General features: G+C 41.0%; 2 protein-coding genes across 3 annotated transcripts; both read left to right on the top strand.

The window, feature by feature from the left end:
* Positions 1–6,137: 6,137 nt before the first annotated feature.
* On the top strand, positions 6,138–11,285 carry LOC104146018 (beta-microseminoprotein). Of its 2 annotated transcripts, XM_009677885.2 has the most exons (4): positions 6,138–6,264; positions 9,308–9,407; positions 9,904–10,006; positions 10,905–11,285. In XM_009677885.2, exons 1-4 carry the CDS (start codon positions 6,262–6,264, stop codon positions 11,032–11,034), a joined length of 336 nt encoding a protein of 111 aa, XP_009676180.1. In that variant the 5' UTR covers positions 6,138–6,261; the 3' UTR covers positions 11,035–11,285. The 2 variants fall into 2 exon arrangements, with proteins under 2 accessions (XP_009676180.1, XP_068806316.1); XM_068950215.1 differs by lacking the exon at positions 6,138–6,264 and having other exon boundaries at positions 9,269–9,407.
* A 6,162-nt stretch (positions 11,286–17,447) lies between these two features.
* Positions 17,448–22,338, top strand: LOC138067811 (beta-microseminoprotein-like). The gene is made up of 4 exons (XM_068950214.1): positions 17,448–17,602; positions 19,657–19,765; positions 20,999–21,104; positions 21,827–22,338. The coding sequence occupies exons 1-4, from the start codon at positions 17,486–17,488 to the stop codon at positions 21,954–21,956; spliced, it is 462 nt and encodes a 153-aa protein (XP_068806315.1). The 5' UTR covers positions 17,448–17,485; the 3' UTR covers positions 21,957–22,338.
* Positions 22,339–22,644: the final 306 nt, after the last annotated feature.

The following is a 22,644-nucleotide window of genomic DNA, read 5'->3' as shown; positions in this document are numbered from 1 at the left end:
GAACAGGTATGATATAGGCCTGAACCTACAGTCATCTCCCTGTGCCAGCATCTCCTGGTGGTACAGCTGGTTAGTCCACAATGAGTTAGGAAAGAAGGTTATAGATTTACTAGGCATCCCAGTATTATGTTTTCTTAGGTAAGCTTCTTCAAATAGCTGACTTTTGGTGCAATTTGTTTTTTCTCAGTGCAAAAAGAATGAAGAATCATTACACAGGATTAAATTCCTACCCTCAAGAAACTGGAGAAGGGCCCTTGAAAAGTTCTTTCTTCTTTCCACTGGCTTGTTTGTGGTGCCTAACCTGCAGAAGGTCCAGACAATATCTCGTGTAGTTTATTCAGACTGTATGTTTTTCTTACTTTGGAGGGTTTCTTGTTTTTTACTTCTGCCTTTGGTATTAGTAACATTTCTACTGCAGATAGAAATGACAGAACACATCACTTATCTATCAGTGTGTTTTTCTGAGGGGACTCAAAATCAGTTCACCTTTCCTATAAAAAAATTAATTATAATCCATGTGTTAAAAATAAGCAGACTATAATTACACAACCTTATTTACAAGAGCTTGTTGCTTGTTGAGTTAAAGGAAACAAATATTTCTTACTGGAATATGTTGTCATGCAAGCAGGAAAAAACTCAAGATGGCTGAATGACAGATTTCCTTTTTAGTTCAACATAAACTCATTTTGGGTAATTAGAAATCATAAAGGAACTAAAAAAAAAATCCAGTTTAGAACTTATGCTAATGTTCTAAAAGATCCTGGAAAATCCTTGCAAACACTTGACTTAACTGTTGGCTCATCGTTTTTCCTGTATAGATTAGAGCTTTCTTTGATCCCCAAAGTTCACCTCTCCTAATAAAACCATGGTCTTAGAGGGTGACCATTACCCTGCAACTGGTTCTCTGTGGAGTGGGGTAGGAACGTCTGGTGTATGGGGGAAGGTGGAGTGGGGGAAGGTGAATAATGGGTTCTATCTATGGGGATGTCATGTAATAATCTCTGAAACACATAATCCCTGACATGCTTAATGGAGCCATCCAAAACCATGTTATCAAGTCAATATTAAAATCAAGAGGGGAAAAAAGGTCCTGAATCACAGTCCTATGGTTTTCCCTTTCACTTGTTAGCAAGACTTTGAAACAAGAAATAATAATGCTGTCCTCTCTCTTTTGTAAGCAGGTCAAGAAATAACACTCTCCATACTAATTGATATATCACAGTTGATAAGGCAATCCAGAAACAGGATGACTCTCAGTGTGTGTTTTAAGTTTGGCTCAATGAAGCTGTCTGCCAGCATGTGTTTGAGAACAAGGAGTGGCTCCACTGTGGGCAATGAAACTACTCACATGTTTAAAGCAAAGTATATATTCAAGTGCTTTGCTTGATTCAAGTCCTGAGATCTAATCCGAAGACTGCAGAAGTCAACAGGAGGTTTCCAACGTTCTTCAGTGGGCTTTGAATCTATTAGAGCTAATAATTCTATTTCCTATGTATATAAACTTTACTTATCTATGTGATTTCCAAGCAAATATTTATCTGCATTTATTGGAATTAGCAGTCAACGTTGCAAAATACTTGTTCTCCTGCCAAGTATTAACCCACCTACAAGGACGTCTGCCTTCTGGCTGTGCAGGATCTGAAAGGGACAGTTTTTTTGTAATGGAAAATCAGAACATTTGTATTGTTAACATTTTTTTTTAATTTCAAAAGGAGGGGAAGGTATATGCCTTTTTATTTGAAACTGGAAACATCAGCATTTGTACATACTTAAATGAACAGCTGAAGGCAGCTGCAAAGGGCATAAAAGCTGCAAAGTAATTCTAGAGCCCTGTCAAAGAATTCCTGCTAGGTCCTGTGTGTGTATAGTCATGCTGAGAGAATCCTTCCTTGTAGGAACAGCATTGCCTCTAAAGCCACTGCAGCATCACACCTTCTTAACTGCTGCTGATGGTCTGCTGCTGCAGAATATATGTCAACTTTGCTTCACAGAAGTGGCTTCTTTTGACCAGAACAGTAGCATATCTAGTAGAGTAGGTTGTAATACTGTGTTTCCCTCCAAGAATATAATTCTAAACTCTTGTTTATAGTCAGAATTGCATTAGTTTACAAGTAGTGACATGAAATTAGTTTACTGAAGCCAGTGCAAACTCATTTAGACTTAAAATGAGTCTCTGTTAGCTGAGAGAGAACGTACATAAACTATGGTAAGTTTATATCAGCCTAAACTATGCTAGGCTTAAAATATAAGAAGAGCATTCACACTGGGTTTTACATCAATTTAATGAGGAACTTTTTAAATGGACTGGAAGTGAAACCAGAAGAATGAGGCTTTTCTGTCTCTCTCTAGCTCTATAGACATACATCATAAAAGGCCTGATAACAACAGATTGACTTGAGCTGCAAATTGCCAGGACTGTGGGGGCAGGGCAAGGATAAATGGCATCACTTTCCTTTCCATCACTCCAGATAAACCCAATAAGATTTAACACACCCCTCAGAGAAGGTGAATTTAACTTCTTTTTGTTGCTTTGCACTGTAGTTAGCCAGCTTGTGAGCATTGCTTGCTGTTCCAGCCCCACAAGGTGGGCTGGGTGGGCTGGGAGACTTGCTTGTCCAGCCAGCTCCAGACAAAGGCAACTGAGAGTTTGAATAGGTTTTGCCACAGACTGGATAAACAGTTTCTTCTGAAAATAACCATTTGTCAGCTGGGGGGACAAGGTAGGGACTGGTATTCAGGAGATCCTTTTGTTCCACGTGAGGATATTCCAGACTCCTGAATATTAGCAAAGCTTTGATAGACAACACAAACTTTTCATGAGCTCAGCAGCTCAGAGATGTACATTAGACACTGACACTAATAAGCCACATTGCATCACACAACTGGGGCTCCATATCATTCAGAAATGAAATAGATTATTGCTGTTTTGACATCTGGCTCAGTTATGAGCTCGGGATTTTGCCTTGTTCAGGCCCCCACATCTGTACTCGCAAAGAGCCTGCTTGGGTAAGACAAGTGCTCTAAATCAAAACCAACCACTGGGTTCACAGGGAAGAAGCGCTGGGTTTAATCCTCCCTCCAGAGATAAGTCCTTGTTGCTAGCTGTGTCTTCAGTACTGAAAGCTCTTGTATATTTATAAAATATGCTATGGCATTTGCATTTTCCTTGAAGACCTGGAGTCACTTTTGAACTTTAAAATGTCCATTTTCCAGTCTCTGTGATTGTAAAGGGAAGCTAGAAAACATGAATTGCATAGGCTAAAAAATCCCTAATGATTTCCTCTTCCCCACACCCAAAATATTATTTTAAAAAAATTCTAGATTTTAAAGATAGCTTTCTGTTTTTTGAGCCCTTGAGGTCACTTATGTTGCATGTTTTAGTAGCACATTTGGCATTGTACCTGTTATATTATCAGGCACTTCTTCAAACCTCCTTCTCTTTTAACCTCTGTACTAGGAACTGATATAATACATGTCCACAAGCCAATTTCTTGTTCACAATATCCATCCAGTTGTTGTGTCCCAGGAGCAGGACAGAGTCCTGCAGACGTAGAAAACCATGAGTTACCTTACCTCAACCCATGTACATTTTTTTCAGTCTAAATGGGAGAACCAGAAAGGTGTTTCTAGGTGACAAGCATAGGTCCCACCCCTATAAAGTAGCTAAGCCTTTGTTTGGGAAAGATCATTGTCCTCGCTGCAGAAATGCACAGAAAGAACATAAGCTATCAGTAGGAAGGTTCAAGAAAAGTGCTTCTAAGTACTAAAAAGAAAATACCATGGTGTCCGAACAGAAAGACCTTTTCAGGGATTTCCCCAGATCTCAATACAGTTGAGACAACATAGTTTCTCAACACTTCAGAGAAAGGGCTTCATAAGAAGCTGAAAGAGACCTGACACGTTTAGCAGCATTCAGGTGGGAAACTAGGTAAACACTAAGAATGAAATCTCTAGTGATCATCATACCAACAAAGCCTTAAAAATGTTTTCTGATCATCAGTAGAGTCTTGCATTCAGAGACGGCAAGCCATAGGTTGGTATGCATGGTCTATACTTTCTCTACACTTGTGTGGAACACCTATATCAAGTGATCCAGGAGAAAATATAAAATCATTGGTGATTGAGTTTGCAATTGATGCTTAATGTGAAAGATAATGGCTATGTCAGGTCATCTTGATTGGAAGCAAACTGCGCTTTCATAATCCATATTTTAAAGATGACTAAGTATAAAAACTTCACATCTGTAAGCAAGAATGTAGGCATAGACTAGGAGAATCAGTAGTTAGTGGGAGCCAATATATAATGGCATCCCTTACTGCTAATTCTCAGAACATCAAATGCATATATTGGCATCTTTTTGAATGCTGTAACAGGACAAATAGGTTTCAAAGGGAATCCGTGAATTTTGTAAAATATAAAATCCGTTTCAACAACAGTAGCCCTCAAAAGGATTTAGGGATGGAAAGCAAATGTTGAGCACCCAGATATTTGGTGCCTAGGACAGTAGATCAGTCTGCAGATCTTCCCAGTATATACAGGGAAGTACTTATAGATGAAAGGAGGCATTATCTCCACTGATAGTGTCTGGGGTCACTTCCACAGAATAGGCAGACTTTTGTCCCTTGTTATATATTCAGATTTAAAATGAGAAACTATCAAATTGGGACTGCTCAGAAATGGGTTACAAGAATGAAGTCTATGCTAAACTGTTGAAGACTAAAAACACTGTGTTTCATCTGAGAGAACATCTGACAGTCTATAAGCACAGATGAAAGAAGATTTTGATAATACAAGACTTCTTTAAGTAGTATGCAGGGAGCAAAGGATGAAAAATGAAACTATTGAATTTTCTCAATGATCTAAACATGATTTTCATAAAATGAAAGTGTTAAAACATGTGGTGATTATATCAGAACAGGAAAAAAAGAATCAGCTGTGAAGTCTGTAAAATGGAACACTTAGAAACTTTTAATGAATTATGTATTTCTTACTCAATAATAATCAAAACTGCACAGGCTTCAGCCTCAGCGTTTCCTCCAAGAAGATCATGGAAATATATTACCTGATGTACTTATTTTTTTTGCTCCTGCTGAATTCTTGAGAATGAATACATCCAAAACCTAAATTATTGTTAGTACTCAGATATACACTGTACACAGGAGGAAATGAATGACAACATTCCTTTCCACCACTCCAAAGTATTTACAGCCATTCTGTGAATTGTTTAATTTACTCTCAGAACAAATAAGCCCACAATTATTTGGCTTATAATAAAACATAATTTTCTTGTCTTTATTTGTCCAAATTTTCTAAAAGTGATCTTAAAGTGAAATGCCAAACTTCTGTAGCTGTTGAGTGTCCCATGGGAATGAATTTCCAATTAGTTGTCAGCATCTGTAATGGAGCATTTGTCGTTGAAACATGGGCAGGGCTATAGTTTATTGATCTTGTTCTGAAAAGGAGCACTGAGGTTGCAGGAGCAGGAGAAAGTAAAGTATTTGATTAGCACTCCGAGATATATCAATGCTTGTGAAAGCATTTTGCATGTATAAAAGTGATTACATATTCTATCACAGCCACTCAAACCAAAGCCTGAAAAGTCCTACAGGAACAAAAGGTGTTGGACATGGGAGGAATTATTTATTTTAGTTGAGGAAAAGTACAGCTGTGATAGTGATTCAGCTTTGACTAAGATCTGAATGTTAAGAGGTTTTGATACTGAAAATGACCAAGTAACAAAATGTAGCATTAAATATGAGTATACATCAGAGATCTGGCAAAAGGTCTCCAAGCTCCTACTTTCCCACTCTAAGCATGTCCCAGTCCACTGAAAGAAGAAATGATCAGCATTCCCACCAAAGCTAAAAATCCCCTGGACTAATAAGGCAACCTACCAACCATATAATACTGCCTACAGCTCTCTATGCCAGCTTACCTTGAAAGCCTGTCAGTACTTGAATTTCATCAGAAAGGTATTTAGTCTAATCATAAGGTTTACAAGGAATAGAGAGTCCCTAGTTCAACCCTTTGCCTGGGTCAGTGCTCTACAGAATCAAACACTTTCTCATAACCAGCTGGCCAGATGTCAGTGATTTCCTCAGAAATTTCAACATAACTGCATTTGAGCTGAGCAAGCTATTTTTACAGACTTGAATTGCTCAATATAAAGGCACCGTAGACTATCTGCTTGTAGATTCTACCTAAAGCACTTGCAGAGTTCATCCGGAGACTTGGAGTGCTTTGGAATCCACACGTTGTACAATGGTAAGTCAATATTTTAGATATTTTTAAGGTATTTGCGTTAAAACTGCAAGAGAAGGGTATTCAAGAGAATCACGTAATTACACATTTATTCAATGTGACTATGTTTTATTAAAAAACTGCTAGAAGATGCAAAGAAAATGAGACATTTATGAAGCTGACAGTGAATTTTGCTCTTTGGTTTGTAATTGTTTGCAAGAAGCTATACAAAGATACCTCTGGATCCTTTACCTGCTGTTATCCTTTTTTCAGAAATGCTTCCTTTGTGAAAGTCTTTGCAATTTTGTAAACTTTTAGGAGCATGCTTTCAAGAGCTGTAGATGTGAAATACATATAAAATACAGTACCCGTACAATGAAATATATATTGCACAGTGTATTCTGTCTGTATTTCTCTTTCGATATATCAAGAGATGTCCTGATTCAGCTCTTCAAGCTTCCAAACGTGTTTGCAGAATCTGATTCAGTTAGGCACTGCTAAATAGATACACAAAACCCTGTCACCTAGTTTTTGCTAATTTATGCCCACATAATCCCAACACGTACAGTTATTAAATGTTACCTTTGATGACAATCTCAGGAATGGGATAAGTTTTACAAAAGAGGTGGTAATTTCTGTAACATACATAGATTTGTAAATAAATTGAGAAATTATCATGTACTTATTTCTCTGCTTAAACTTTCCTGTGTGGTTGTCTATACTCAGATAGACAATGCTTGGCTGGACAAGGTGACCTGGTGTCTCATTCCGCATTAACTCATTCACTTTCAAAGGCTATTGAATCCAATTTGGAAGATTTTGTTCTGCGAGATGACTGATGACATCTCCTTCCTAAGGGAGCGAAATATATGAAGCAAAAAAAACATTTATTTGAGTACTTCGTTAGTGGAAAGCCTAGAACAACACAGCCTTGAGGTTTAACTAAGATTTCTTGGCATTAGTGTAAGAGTAATAATCTCTCCCATTTTTGATGAAGGATACTGATTCTGCCAGTGCTTTCTTACTGCTGTGATACCCTCTGGACTCAGCTTACTTACATGTGGGCCCTTTTTCTGCTAAATAACTGTTACTTAGCTGATGTATCCTTTGGTTGTTCCAGCATAAGGCCAGTTCAGACACAGATTACACCATGGACCTCCCCTTCTCTTTCTGTGTTGATTCAGTGGAAGATCCAAAACTTTGCTCTTTAGACAGAGGAGCATGTCCAAGTTCAGCTGACTGGCATGTTTAGTAATAGCAAGAGAAGGACAAACATTAGAGCAAACAAACGATAAAACATTCACAGTAGGCAGCCGAGGGCAAAGAGAAGGATTCTAGTTGTTGCTGTAAAGGCATGAGTGACAACAGTAAGACCTCTGGCAGACCTGGCCTGTGCTGTTGCAAACAGCTGAACCAGTGTGGAGGAAGGTCACCCCCAAACCCAGCATACTCAGGGCAGCTAACATACAGCAAGCAGTATCCCAAGCACGTCAAGATCCTCTGTGGAAGGCCAGGATCCCTTGAACTCCCGAAGCCCCAGGCAGCAGCATAGCAGGCAGTCTTACAGATCCATGCCAAATGCATGCAGAGGCTTAGCAGAGATAGGCTGCAATATTATGTGCTCTCCCATAACTTCGCAGTACAGGAGTTACTTAGACAATTTTGCTTTGGCCTGATATCATGGAATGATATGTTTTAAGAGTTTGTCTCTCTTGTTGACTTCTATCTTTCTGGCTATGGTGCTGAGCATGGCAACTGGCTCCATTCAACCCCAAAGCCTCAGTAACTCCGAAGTACAGAACCACTATGGACACAGAGCATTCCACCCTCCCCAGACTATTCCGTAGTCCCTTTATCCTCCCTTTCACTATACCATAAATATCCCTCCACCCTCTAGCAATGCAGTGTTTCAGGGATTAAAATAGCAAGCATCTTCCACAGCAGACAGGAAATTCACCTTGGCTCACCATCTCCCTAAGTTTCTGAACCTTTCACTGTCTTTTGACATTCGTGGTTCAAGTCACCCAAGGTAGGCAGGAAAGTTGTTTCTGGAAACAAAGACTTTCACTGCTACTTTTAACCACACTTTCAAGAAGTAACAGCCTCTGCTGTTCAGAACAGTACCTGGAAAGATCTATTTATTTTACAATGCTTTTGTGCTAATCTGCAAATGATAGCAAGAAAATTTAAACAAGTTCCTCCACTCATTCTCAGTCTCCGGCCATTCCTAAACTTTTGCCTGAAGCTGTCCCTCTTGAGGAAAGAATCAAAATAATCCTGTGCTCTCTCATGCTTCTTCAATCCCACTACTCTGGCATAATAGCCCATACAAAATCACAAAGGCGTTTTCAGTGAAGTCCTGGATGTTCAGCAGGTCCAAGCTAACATCTCCTAAGAGCTCTTAAAGATGTTTAGCTGTTGCCACCGCCAGGCAAGGCAAAGGATATACTGTGGCATGTCCAAACCTATGTGTGCACAATTTGACAAGATGGTTCACGTGCTTCTAAGCAGAATATACAGTTCTGGAATTCTGCCCTAAGACACTAATTCGTGTCTCTCTTCACTACCCAGTCACCATTTCACAAAACTTGCTGGAATGTAATTCGGTCCGAGATCTCCACTCCACTGTCAGATCTGGTGAAACTGCCGTGCTTAAAAGTTAGGGCCCTGACTAAGGAATAGCAAGATCCAAAACCATTATATCTTTAGGAAACCCAGATCCTTGCAAAACAATGAGATGCTACACAGACAGCGATTTGCAGGAGAAATAGCTAAATCTAACTTGAAGGCACTAAATAAAGCACTGATATAGTGTCTGATATGGCTTTCAAGTGTATACTAGTATTGAGGCTCTTTGTGATTTTACTAGAGATTGGGCCTTAACACAAAGTGATATTGCAAACACATTTATGTTACATTGTTTTGTCTCTTCCCATCTAAGGGAAAAGCCATCAATGCAATGAAATATCTAGGAGGTCCCTTTTACAATGTCTCCATGTGTTTTTCAAAACAAAGATAATCAAAGAGGAATTAAATGTATGCAATGAGCTGTGTCTCTCTCTTACAGAAGGGCTTTCTGGCTTTCCTTCTTGCAACGAGCATCATAGTGGCACTGGGTGATGCGTACTGTTTTCAGAAAATAAACAGGCCAGGGGAATCTGACGAAGGTAAGAACAGGGAAAGTTCTGAATTGGCTGAGCTCTATGAGGAACTGCCAGGAAGGGCCTGAAACATTAGGGAGGGGGGGAAGATATCAGAAAGACCTGAACAGGAGGTTCCAGCATCCAGTTTCCCTGGCTGTAGTTGCAGCAATATTAGTTCTGCTGTTCAGCACACGGAGCTGCTAGTGGAGCTGAGGGTACTTCCAAATACATTGCGACATCAGATAGCAGCCCTGCCCGCTTGGTTGCTCACTTCCACCCCAGATCTGTCACACTGAAACGATCCACCCCAGATCTGTCACACTGAAACAATCTCTAAGAAACGAAGAGGAAACAGGGTCAGGCTCTCAAAAGGGTCCAAGTAGCAGCCAGGAGAACAGAACGAGTTCTACTTTACCATTATCAAGACAGAGAATTTCCAGGAGACTCACAGCTATTTTAAAACTTGTCAGCCTTTACATGGAGGCTTAAATAACTTTTTTTTTGCTGCTGTATTGTGCAGGCTGTATCCTGGATGGAAAACTATACCCCTTTGGAGAAATCTCAAGGACAGAAAATTGCTACAGATGCAGCTGTAGCAGAGATGCAATGCGTTGCTGCACCCTGTAAGTCTGAACTTCTCATTGGGACCATTGCCCGTAGGAAGACCGTGGGTTCACATCTGTTGAGAATAAATGAGCTCCTAAAGGCTCAAGAGAGCCTTTCCTCATCTATGTCACAGAGCTGCAGCAAAACACATATGGCTCCTGATCACCTAAATCCCTGGCTATGTTCTCCTTAGCTCACTTCCTACCTCCTGTGAATGATCAAGCCCTTCCAGACACGTTCCATTGATACTTAGCTTTACCTTTAAGCCAGCAGCAAACTCCTCTCGCACTGCAATGAAGTCTTTCCTTGGCAGGGAAAGCGGGGGCCGGAAGGAATTCATACTGCTAGATACTTAGCATGAGGCCACTCGTGAGGGCCCATAACGATCAGAATCACTGTCTGGAGATGCTTTTCTCCACTAAACAAGGAGACTGTAGAGTGAGAAGGGCTCTGCTCTGAGACAACTCACTCTAACATTCTACTTTTCTTTCATCCTACCTTCTCAAAGAGTGAAAAATGGCTTGATCACGATCATTGCCTTTGCTCAGGTAACACCCCTCCTATCAGGAAACAGAAACCACACTCTAACTAGGCAAACTAGCAATAATGAAAAATTAATAGAGGAGAGAGAAACATGGTCCCAAGAATATTTTATGTCGCACTGAAGTGCTGTGCTATAAATCCCTATGCTAGCTCTGAGCAAACTGGTACATCTACACAGCCCAGTGCAGCAAGACACCAGCTGAAGCCCTGGAAACGATCTAGCTGGGTCAGTGCAGCACTCAGACTAGCTATCTGTTCTTAGTTGTAGTTTCAGAGACATCTCACTCAGCAGTTGTTCAAGGTATAATCACGGAACCACTGAATTATTGAATATTTGCTCTCAATCTAACACTTGTTCTTTGCCAATGACAGCTTTCATACTCCTGTTGGTTACAACAAAGAGAAATGTAAAGTAGTCTTCAACAAGGAAAGCTGCAATTATGATGTGGTGCAGAAGGATGACCCCTCAAAGGAGTGTTTTGTCTATTCTCGTGTGGGTTAACAACAGACCTGCTCCAACCTCTCCGCGTTGTGGAGTTTCTTCCTTTCCTACAGATGCTTTGCCACGAGAGAGATGTTCTAAGACATGGGAGATCTTCTAAGGGAGAGTACTTCAGCAGCTTACTTTTAATCTCCTAATTATCTATCTGGTATACTGAGTTAGAAGAATCAGATACAATGTGTCATTTCTGTTATTACTGGCATTGGCATCACTGAGCTTTGTTAAGTAAAATAAATCCAGAGAAAGCCCAACCCAGAAGCCCTTCATAACAGTTTTTCTTTTTATATAACAACACTGGGGAACTTCAAGCTTCTTTCTTTGAGAGAGGAATGCATTCATCACCTCGCTACTCTGACACACTATATACCAGTGCCCTGGCACAAGCCTCTCCCACGCTTTGCAGGTTCTCTTCTAATCAAGCATCAGAGCAGCCATATATTTTCCCTGGTGACAAAATCCATCATCATTGGGAAGGGATACACCTCTTCAAGCATGCTGCATAATAGCTCCCACTCCAGGAACACAGCAGTCTGGGGAGGGGAGAATGTCACTGGACCAGATTCCCTCTACCAGGATATCTCCTCCTTTAAATCACAATTTTTCTGAGATGGTCTTTCAACACTTTGTTGACTGTGACCACCACAGTCAACTGGATCCTGCTTATCAGACACTGGAAATCTCTGGAGTAGGAAGAGAATCTAGCACAGTCTTAACTAGCTCAAAAGATGCTTTTGGGATGCAGACCATCACTTCTTTGTCAGAGCTGGACACACAGATGCACTACCTACTGCCAAGATCCAGAAAAAAACCTCATCTGCTAAGTTAAGCCTATCATCTCCCACCACCCCAGCCAAAAGCATGAGCCTTAAAGTTACAAAGTAATTACCTGGGAGTCATGTTAAGGCATCATTTATACAAGCTGTCAGTCCTCAACACACCTTTCTATTACATAGTAAACAAAGCACAGGTGTACAGGTTATTTAGCAAAAATCAGATTTTTGGCCCATTGTCTTCCTACTACATCCTTCTTGCCCTAGGGCACTAAGAGTGTCTGCTGAGTACAGACAAACATGTTTTCTCTGGCTCATAGCCTGACTTCAGTTTTGCTCTCAACATGAAGAGGTAGAAAGGGTTGCAGAGAGAAGTGCTCAGTTTTCTTTCACAACTTGCCACCCCTCTAAAAGGCAACTCCTAGATCAGCCCAAGGCCAGGTACCCACTTGCCAAGGCCATCTCCCCTCCAACAGTCCTATTCATTTTGGTGGGAGCTAGTTCATGACATCTGCAGTCAGGGAGGTGGTCTCATTTTCCACCTCTAACAAGATATGAATGTTGATTGGCACTTTCCATCTATTTCTCCAAGCTCTATCTTCTGGAAGGAAAAATGGTAAACCCAGAAGCCTTTGCTTCAAATACCTGGTCAGCTAGAAGCTGCTAGGAGCAATAGGATACTGAAGAGCCTCCAAAATAGTGGAGAGGGGGAAAACCCCTTCTAACTGCCAAGGTAGGCTGCAGGGACAAGTTACAAACCATCACAGCCAAGTGCTGGAGTCCCACGTAATATGCCGAGAACAGCTCCCCCAGGTTGGTAGCATAGTCATTGGAACAGTGAAAGAGTTTCCCCCTAGGGACCTCAAACATGGGCTTCTACCGAATCCTACATACATTGGAATGGAAATCAGGGAGGTTAACTCCCTGCCTTGTGAATAGACAAAGTAACAAATAGCCAATGGTTGGCTAGGATTTTCACATGGAAAAGGGAAGAAAAACATGCTGCACAGTGAATTAATCCACTCTGCACCGCAGTGGTCGTTACTTAAGGGTAACCTTTTGGTGTAGTGTGGGCAATGCTGGGTGCCACTGCTGTTCTGCCTTGCCACCTCTTGCACTCTGTACTGGAACATTAACTTCTTTTCCCTTGTTCCTCCCCCCGCTCCCTGGCAGGAGACCATGAGAATACTCGACACTGCTGAGATAGCAAGTCTTCTCCTGCCTCTGTTTCACTTGCAGCAGCCATGCTATGCCCTTATACCAGCTTTCTCCTCCCGGCCCTGCCTTAGAACCTGCTGCCAAGGACACCCCAAACCCTCTACATGCAAAGCCCCTATCTGGGACCTCCCAAATCCCCATGTTTCTAAACTAAATTCTGGTCTTCTGTCTATCACTGGGGACAGAAGTCCAGCCACTGATGGTCTTCTAAATCAAATTTCCCACTCAGCAAAAACTGCCCACATATAGGAGGTCAGATTACAATACCCTATAAAATGCTGCTTTGATGTTGCCTCTTTGCTCCAGGATTGAGTATAAAAAAAAAACAAACCAAACCAAAACTGTTTGCTGTTAACTTTTATCTGGTTTGAAAACAAACATACCTTCCAGGGTAAACGAATTGTTTAATGACACTTCATGGTCTTAGTAAGTCTATTGTCTGGTAAAAGTACAAGGTTGCAAATGGCCCTGTTGAGCATTCTTAGGACAGGAATCCTCACTTGGTCCAGAATAACTTATCAGACTGTACTTATCCAGCAGGGGTACTTGCTTCTCAGAAAGACCTGCCTCAAGCTCTGTGAGCCACCAGTACAATAAAAAAGATGTAATGTGGTATGTTTTCTCTGGCTTTGTTTTTGGGAATTTGCCCATGAATATTGTTTTAAACTTTTTTATGGCTTCATTTGAGATACCTCTTTTGGGGAAAAAAAACATCAAAGCATTTTGCGAGCATTGCTATTACATTCTTAGCCTTTTAAAATTCTCCACACTGCAGGCTGGATGCCAGGCAATAACATTTCTGTAAAATTGCTTCCTACAAAGCTGAAGGAAATCTGTAGGGCCAGAACTCAAGTCAGTTCATTTTTTTCCAGTACAAACATTTGCATATGTATTTTTTTTAATTTGACTTTCATTCATTGATTTAATCATGTCATTCCCCAAATGTTTTGTTTTCCCAAAACAGCCTTTGGAAATGAAAGTTCTCATGTTCCCCATTTAATTATTTGCTGATAACTATAATTTTAAACACAAACTCTATTGATTGATATTTTCACCTTTGGAAAGAAGGGAGCCCTGCAATAGCTCTGCAGACTAACAGTATTGAGAATCATGCACTCAAGTTGCAGATGGAAAACACACACACACACACACACACACTACTGTTATTAGTGCTTTGCATATCTTTGTTATTCCAACATGCATTCCCCTTCCAGTATTCTTTTTATTACTCTCAGTGAGGTTTATTATGCTGATTAAAAGATTTTCCAATATAGTTACATCCATGAGCAGGGACAGAATTCAGTAACTGCAAGCTTTGCAGAACAGGCAGCAGTTTTTGTTCAAGGTGTGTAAATTCATAAGAAGGGGCAAGACACATGGGTGGAAGAGAGGCAAGAACTGCCTCGTATAACCACTTTCACAGATCTACAGTTTTGCCCTGAGTCCTACCATCTCAGCTGCTGCAATTCACTTTTTCCTTCTCAAAGAGCAGAAAGCACTGGTTCCAGCATAAATACTCTCCCGTAACTGTTAAAATACTTCCCAGATCTTGCCACAGACCTTGTCTCTCTTTTACAGAACTGTTTCCTTGGTTTCCTCCTTGCCTTTGGCTTCTTGACATAATCACGCAATGCATACTGTTATTATGAATTAACCAGCTCAGGCACAATTCTGGTGAAACGTGCCAGAGATAAGAGCCACAACAGCTCCCCTTAGATTGTTCTGTTCTAGTTGTCGCCCATCAGGAGCTGACTAAAAGGCTGCAGAACAAGAAATGGGGGAGAGAAGATAAATACGTGAGAAAGAGGATTTTATATATTACAGTGGAAAACAACAGACAAGAACAGAACAGGGAAAAGATCCCAGCAGCCAAGATACGCCATTGATTTGACTGAGGCATTCTGTGGCTGTGTCCCTGCCATGGTCTGTTCTGAGTCTGTGCAGCAGTAACATCCAACCACTAAGTTTTATCTTCTTGGAATCAGTGACTAACAGGTTTAGAAAAAGGAAACAAGGTTGTGCTCTCTAAATAAAACTGAATAGGTGGAACACAAACAGAATTACGTAAGCCTTCCCAAAGCTCAGAAATGGTTGTTCTAATTAATTTACTTAATAGTCTAAAGTTAAGTAGGAAGATTTCCTTTCATTTTATGCATGCATGTGCAGGTTGTGTTAAAAACAGAATACTGCACAAATTTGGTACCACGTGAAAGACCAAGGACTGTTACCAAAGTCGGTGCAGCTAGAGCAGAACGCACTGTCAGTTCACCATGTGAACTTACCCACCACATAAGTTCAACAAGCCAGGAGCACCAACGGTAAGAACTACAGCAACATCCCCACTCTCCACACGTTCAATGGCTAACTCCTTCAGTCACAGCTCCATCGAAAAGTCTTTACCTTTTCACAGGCTTATGGTCTTCATTGGCTTAATCAAACACAGGGTTTGAATAACAAGCTGTGTTTGGAATCCCTATGTCTTCTCATTTCTGGAATAAATTTTTCTGGCTCACTGAAGATTTCCAAGATCTTTTTGTTCCTTTATGGTTTGAGCTGAATATTAGACGTTTAGGAAATATTGCATTTCCCATAAATTGGAAACCTCTTTTTGGCCAGCTCTGTAACTCTTAATCATTCTGTTTTGCTGCGTTCAGGTTTTTGACCTTGCTGCTATAGTACCTGTGGCTACCTTCCCTAGTGGTGTCCACACGACAGAGAGAAATGTAGCCTCCTTGCAAACACAACGTGGTATTCCCAAGCCTTTTAGGTCTTCTTATCTTGCTATGTCTCTTATCGTTCCTTTATCTGGGAATCATGACATGAGAGGAAAACGTTTTCCAGATAAGCTCAGAGATTACCATGTATTTTAATATTTTTACAGAATTAAGGCCGTGTAATTTGATGGTCCTTTTATTCCAAACTAATTATGGAATACTTACTGCACATTACCTCTGAAGACATGAGGGAGCCAACACCTGGCAGACGACTCAAAGGTGCCTCCCATAGCATTCACAGCCAAAGCGTGAATGTAAACCATGTACACCATGTAAAGGATACAAAAAGCAGTAGCGGACATGCACAGCTAGTACGCTTCCTTAGATCAGGGAGCAACAATATCTCAAGCCACAATCATGCTGCTAATCAGTTTCATGCATGCTTTTAAAAGATCCAAAGTGGACGTTTGGACTCTGTTGAAGTCAGTAAGGGCATTCCCGGTGCCTGTGCTCACAGGCTGACACGTCCTGCTGATTTATCAGTGACTAGGTGTCAAGAGAGTAAACCATATGGCTGTATTGTCTGTCCTCTCCTGTTTCAGGACAGTGCACATATAAGCTTTGCCAAACCCAATTTTTAGTGATAAAACTGCCCAGAATCAGCCTATCAAACCTATTAACACCTGCAAACACTTAAGTTCTTATCTCCTGCCCTGAAAAAATACCTGGCAATTGAAGAAAAGCCAAAAAAAAGTTATGAAAGAAATGTCTCTTCACACTGTGGTAGCTATTCTCAAACCTACTGAGTTGAAAGCCAGCTAAGGTTGACTCCACGAGTTGTGGTCACTCTGTGATGTGAGTTGCAATATTACTGGCTTTCTCAAGCGGATATCCTGAACTAACTCTCAACTGAGTAGTTTGGGTAAAAGAGGTGAGGTAGTCACCTCAGCGTGGAGTTCAATGTGAACTGCCAAACCAAACAAGAAGGCAACACAATTAGACAACCAGACTACGATGGGCTTATTGTTACCAGCGCCACACAGTTTTCAATACTTAAACTAACCTCATCGAAGCTAAGCAACAGGGAACTGTACTTGAGTCCCTTGCTGTAAAGCTACTGTCCTAAGCCTTTGGAAACAGCACCTGTCCTTGAGACATGGTCTTTGCAGAAAGGGCCATTCTTCTCTGGCTACAAAGATAAAAGGAGAAAGTATACAATGCCCTTTTTTACACTCAAGGAGGGCTTGAGCATACAGGTGCTCTACATAGTGGAAAACTGAACAAGGAGGAGAATGGTTTTCCGGTACCCTTTTCTAAGGGCGTAGAGATGCCAGCTTCTCTCCATAGAGATCCTATCTTCCATATAACCCTTACAACCACCACTCCTTTCCCATAAAAGCCTTCTTTCATTTTCGGCTGATGAACAAAAAAAAGCTAGGAGATAGCTCAAAGCTAGCCTCTTTTAAAAGCTAGATGGTTCAAACTGAGCCTACAAATTTTGGTGAGAGTAACAAGTACAACGACACAGTCTCTAAAGAGCTTCTCAGCTTGAGTGTTAAAAATTCCCTCCAGGCTTGAAATTCCTTTTAAGTACCTCCCATATTTGCCTTCCAGTTCTGGTGTACAGAAGCCACACCTATTTCTTCCTTGCCTTTCAGGACCAAACCTTCCTGTTTATAATTGGCTCATTTTAATAATGCTCACCCATATGAGGTCATTTGGCAAAAACCTTATTGGAGTTATTCATATATGTTCAGTTTGCTCAAGGAATGGTACCACAAATTCCCTCTCTATATAAGTCCTCCAAGAAGATCAGCTTCCTGCAGGCTGCCTCCTTACTGGAAGCCTTTTAATCCTGCAAGAATGGTGAGTCCTTGCATTTTATATTGTTAGAGACATGGTATGCTGCTAGAGATTTTAAGAGAGGCTCTATCTCTGAGTTATTTAGATCTACGAATGCTCTGTTTGAGCATTTGTAGATCTAAATAAGTCAGAGATAGTAGAAGCTCTGTGTTTTGAGAACAAAAGTCAGATACTTAAGGACAGGCAGGCAAGAACCTTGGGTAAGAGATAGCAGAATTTGTATGGCAGGAGCTGTCCAATAGGACCCCAGCTGAGGCTTTTATTACAATCTCCTCTTTTCACTTTCTTGTAATGTTTGGGTGTAACCTCTTTACTAGCAGAAAGCAGCTGTGGTGTCTCAGCCTGGAACTGACCTGAATTTTTCTGAAAAGTTTGGATAACACCTGAACATTTAGTTAAACTCAGAAATGTTATCTTGCCTTTTTCAGTCATTTTTCAGCTCAAATACAGCTAAACTCTCCCCACAGGAAAATTTATGTCACAGGATTCTAGTATCTTGTTTCCTTCTTTCACGAATAGAAAATATTTGAGTGAGACATGTTTAAAACCTTGATCTAACACTTACTGTTTAGTCCAACCTTTCCAAACCTCAGAGACAGCCCCTAAAGATATAACAGGCTGATATCTGGAACTAGTCCCATTCTAGCAGGCAGGTGCAGCTGTATGCTGAAATCCTGCTATCTGGCTCCAGAACAAGGAGCTGGACTAAGTGACATCCAGAGATCTCTTCTGACCTAATTTATTCCATGATCTTTTCCTGTAGCAGGACCTCCTCACCCTTTCCATGATGTATTTGGTCTATAGGGGAAGCTAGGAATGAGGAGGACGGGTTATGAATATGGAAAATATGTTAATATGCTGTACTTGACTAGCCTAGAGTGATTAGATGCTCCTAGTCATGTTTTGTTGTCAATGGTACTGGAGCACTGATTACATGATTTGTATGATAACACCATCTATTGCCTTGTAGATTTGCTGCCTTCCAATGAAATCCGTTGTTTTCAGTGCTCAAGTCAGTTTATTTTCCTTTATCTCGCCCCTAGAGGAACATCTATTAAACTAGCCAGTGGTTTTTAATCTCTCCTCTACAGAATTAAATGCTGGTTTGTCCTCCCCCACCATCTTTAAGATGATAGATATGAAATAGAGATATGCTAAACAATAAAATTTCTGGACATCCAAATCACTTCAGCAGTGTCATTATAAGAAAAGGGAAGGGAAGGGAAGGGAAGGGAAGAGTGGAATCCACTCCTTGGACAGGCTACTTTCACAGAGCTGAGTCTACCAGTCCTGTCTCAGGCAATGCTCTGTTTTAACAGCTTGGAAAGACAGACTGTTCTTCTCTTCCTCCCCCACAAAAATGATGCTCTGCCTCTTCCATTCTCTCACTGATCCCAGCTACACAGACTTCACCTATCTTCTTCTGCAAAGAATCAGAGGCCCAGAAGCTGGTAAAGCCAGCTGTCTTCCCCATTTCCAGTCCTGAAGAGTTGGCAGTCTCCTGAGCCAACAACAAAACTGGCCAACAATAAAAAACCCAAACAGTAACATACATGTAAATGTGGCTCACAAAATGACAACTTTCCAGCAAAACTGTGTTTACCAGCAGAGTATGTTTGGGCAAAACAAACATGACCAAATTTTTTGGTGAACAGGCTTCTGCAGATATAGCTAGTGCCATACATAACGAGTAGTTTGAAGAAAGCATAATGTGTTTAGACCAGGAGACTTGCATTGCTGAGGACCATGTACTGCATACCAACGAGAACTATCTTGAGTGATCTGATAGGCACTGAACTGGGAATTTCCAGAACTAAAAGGCACAAGCTGTTAAATAGGTGGGAATGTAGCTACCTGACTTGGACCAACTGTAGGTTGCAAAGACTCCGCCTAAATGGTTCAGTATTCCTGGTTGTATGTTAACGTGTCTAAGCTACAAAAGACAATTGAATTTTGATTCAAAACCACAAGGTAACTTTTCTATTTCTAAAGGCGGTAGCATCAAGATGTTTCAATAGTTACTTTTGTGTTCATGTTAACTCTGCTTTATTCTTCAGAAAACCTTCTTGGCCTGCCTTCTTGTTCTTGCCATTAGTGTGACATTATCTAATGCATCTTGCCTCAGGGTTCCAATGAAGACAGGGAAGTTTGGTCATGCAATCCTAGGTAAGAAGTCAACTGTCTTCAACCTGATAGACATCACCACAAGCAAGGATGGACTTGATTTGGATGTTTGATGAATTGATTTCTCCAATTTATCACAAGTTAGAAAAAAGTGGTAACAATGGGAATAAACCATGGGAAAGTGGGGTGGGGGGGGATATAGAGAGCACTGAATTTATAATATGTTATAAAGGGGAAGAGCTTATTTGAGGAACGTCACAGAGGCTGAATTGCAAGTGGATTTTGTCCAGGGAGGTAGCATAAGGTTAGCTTATCCATCTGCATGAAGTCATAATTCTGTTTTTACTATGGCAGCTACTCAATGCATTACATTTGCAGTTCAAAACCAGCATATTTGGAAAGACAGAGAAGGGAGGATGGGAGCGGGGAGAAAGCATGCATGTGCGTACAGCAGGGCGTTATGAGTGGTACAGCACACTGATCAATATCCTCATTAGTTGTCTCCCTATTCCAAGGAGAGTTCTTAAGAACAGAATTGCTGCTGCCCTTGAGCCTGGGACAGCTCTTCCAGAACACAGCTAGTCTATCAGACTGCGTATGAGAGGAGCTAGAGCAGAATAACTGCTCAAAAGCAGTTTGCAATTATTTGGACGCAAAAGGAGCTGATGTGTACTAGGGCCTAAAGTATATTAGAAGACTCCCCTGCCCAACACAGAACATATAACTAAAGACAGAACCTAGAGTACCAAAACCCTCCACTCCCTTTTGCCCTGTCCTCCTAAAATCTTGTTTTCCCCATCACGCAGTTAGGGAATCTACATGGACCACTGGGCAGGTACTTTACATCCTCTATATGCCTTCTTCCTGCAATTGAAGACTGGGAAGACTTTTCTAGGAAGAATTAGTCTTGCTCTAAATAACAAGTCAGCAACAGTTGGTGTTAATGAGAGGGGGGAAGGTCAAAGCCTTTTCTTACTTCTGATCAGATCTCTGCCTAATTTGCTTTCTGCTGAGCGCTCCAATTCCTGCATCTAAAGATGAACTGCACCAGGAAAGCTGATGCTGCCAAGAGCCACAAGAAACGGAGGGGCCCAAGATACCCTTATCCATGTAGGAGTGTAGTAGTAGTCCTGCTCTGCTGGGGACCCTCTGTGTTTACCACATAGGGATGTTAATGTAAAAGGCCTACAAAGATCCCAGCCTGCTTGTACAGACGATAGCGTTGTTAGTGCAATTGCTCTGCAACTGAAGGCTGCTCATACACTCTGTTTTCAGGCTGCACCGACTTTGAGGGAAAGCTGCATAAATTTGGCTCCCAATGGAAGACCAAGGACTGCATGGACTGCTCCTGTTCCAGGGAAGGAATTGGCTGCTGCACCAGGTGAGTTCAGGTTGGCAGTGGAGTTCTCCTCTGCTACTCTGACACAGCACAAAGCACTTCCCTTTACTCAAAGGTCCCTGAGAAATGACCAGAACACTTCTCTCACTCCATACCATATTTATTATGCTATGTATTAACCCAACATCAACATCCCTGAGCATGTAAGAAGTTCCTGACAAATATAAATTATGTTAAAAAAAATTATTGATTTACCAAAAAAATAAAAAGTTAAATATTCTCGGGGCAAAAGTTTCAGATGAAGTCCTGACTCAAGTGAGAACACTTATTTGCTTAAGAGTTTTCTACCCCTTCTGGTCTAGATCTTCACAATGCCGTATGTTGCTGCTCTCTTCTCTCTAAGCAGCACCTCAGGATATATAGGCTTGACTGTAATTTTTACCATAGTCCCACCCAGGCAGTCATGCAATTCCCATCCATAGTGTAGCTGAAGAGACATGGCAATGACGTTATTGATACTGGAGTAGCAAATAAACACAATAAACATTCCTCAGGTGTAACCAGATCAGTAAACTACAGCTCTTTGCTCATCCCACTTCAGTGGCAGACTAAGTACATTTGCTGAAGCTCCCTTTTCTGCTCCAGAGCAATCACCTCATCTTGCCCCCAGTACAGCCTCTTCCTATTAAAAGTGTACATACTGTCTCCAATGGAAGCTGTTTACTTCTTGCTCTCATCATCTGTCTTTCTTTTCCCAATGACAGCTATATGACACCAGTCACTTACGACAGTGAGAAATGTGAGAGTATTTTCAACAAGTTGACCTGCAGTTACAACGTAGTGGAGAAAGCTGATCACTCAAAAGAATGCCCAGTCTTTGAATGGGTGGGCTAACAGAAAAGGATTGTGGATTTGGAGGATATTTTCTTTTTTTCCCCCCTCATTTCAAGGGTTCTCTCTCTCTCAAATTCAAAAACATTGCAATATGCAGCATTTGGGTGAAATCTACTCCCCAAACTTGATGCTTGATAAAACTGAGAGCTGTATCTACTCGCAAAAGATTTCCCGTTTCTCTGCCTTCTGCTTCTCCATGAAGGAGGAGCTGACTTGCTCCTTGCTTGAGATCAGAAACCAAAAGTGATTTTTTTTTTAAAGCATCATCAGTAACTGTTAATTTTAATTCTTCTCCAGTCACACTTCAGTGCCAGGGAGTATGTTCTGTTATCTGCACACTGTATATTAAAGTTACAAATAAAATCAAATGAAAAATGAGAAATTTATGTGACTTAATGGGTCCCTTATTTTCTTCTTTGAGGAAGGAAACTTACAAGAATCAATGTTCCTAAAAGCATGCAAAATTAATGAAAAGCAGCTTAAAAAAGTCTATTTGAAAACTCTTTTCTAGGACAGTGGCTTATATGCTGATCCCTTAAACTTAGTTCCCTGGACAGATGTCTGCCTATCCAATGTATGGACTGCTGGAGCCATCCAGCATTACCCTCTCATTGCACTCATAGCACAGCACACCCAGTCTTCAGCCTGGGGTGTGGGCAGAAGAAAGGGCCCTTTATTCAAAATAACC

This window comes from Struthio camelus, chromosome 7 (assembly GCF_040807025.1).
Source record: "Struthio camelus isolate bStrCam1 chromosome 7, bStrCam1.hap1, whole genome shotgun sequence".
NCBI classification, from domain to species: domain Eukaryota; kingdom Metazoa; phylum Chordata; class Aves; order Struthioniformes; family Struthionidae; genus Struthio; species Struthio camelus.
Note: the sequence above shows the minus strand (reverse complement) of the source record. Positions and strands in the feature narration are given on the sequence as shown.

Bases quoted from the DNA above. Each gene is read 5' to 3' on its own strand.
- LOC104146018 (XM_068950215.1), top strand. From the start codon at position 9,275: ATGTATGCAATGAGCTGTGTCTCTCTCTTACAGAAGGGCTTTCTGGCT. The intron at 9,408-9,903 runs GTAAGAACAGGG...TGTATTGTGCAG, and splicing joins GCCAGGGGAATCTGACGAAG to GCTGTATCCTGGATGGAAAA. The intron at 10,007-10,904 runs GTAAGTCTGAAC...TGCCAATGACAG, and splicing joins GCAATGCGTTGCTGCACCCT to CTTTCATACTCCTGTTGGTT.
- LOC138067811 (XM_068950214.1), top strand. From the start codon at position 17,486: ATGTTCAGTTTGCTCAAGGAATGGTACCACAAATTCCCTCTCTATATA. The intron at 17,603-19,656 runs GTGAGTCCTTGC...TTTATTCTTCAG, and splicing joins CTTTTAATCCTGCAAGAATG to AAAACCTTCTTGGCCTGCCT. The intron at 21,105-21,826 runs GTGAGTTCAGGT...TCCCAATGACAG, and splicing joins GGAATTGGCTGCTGCACCAG to CTATATGACACCAGTCACTT.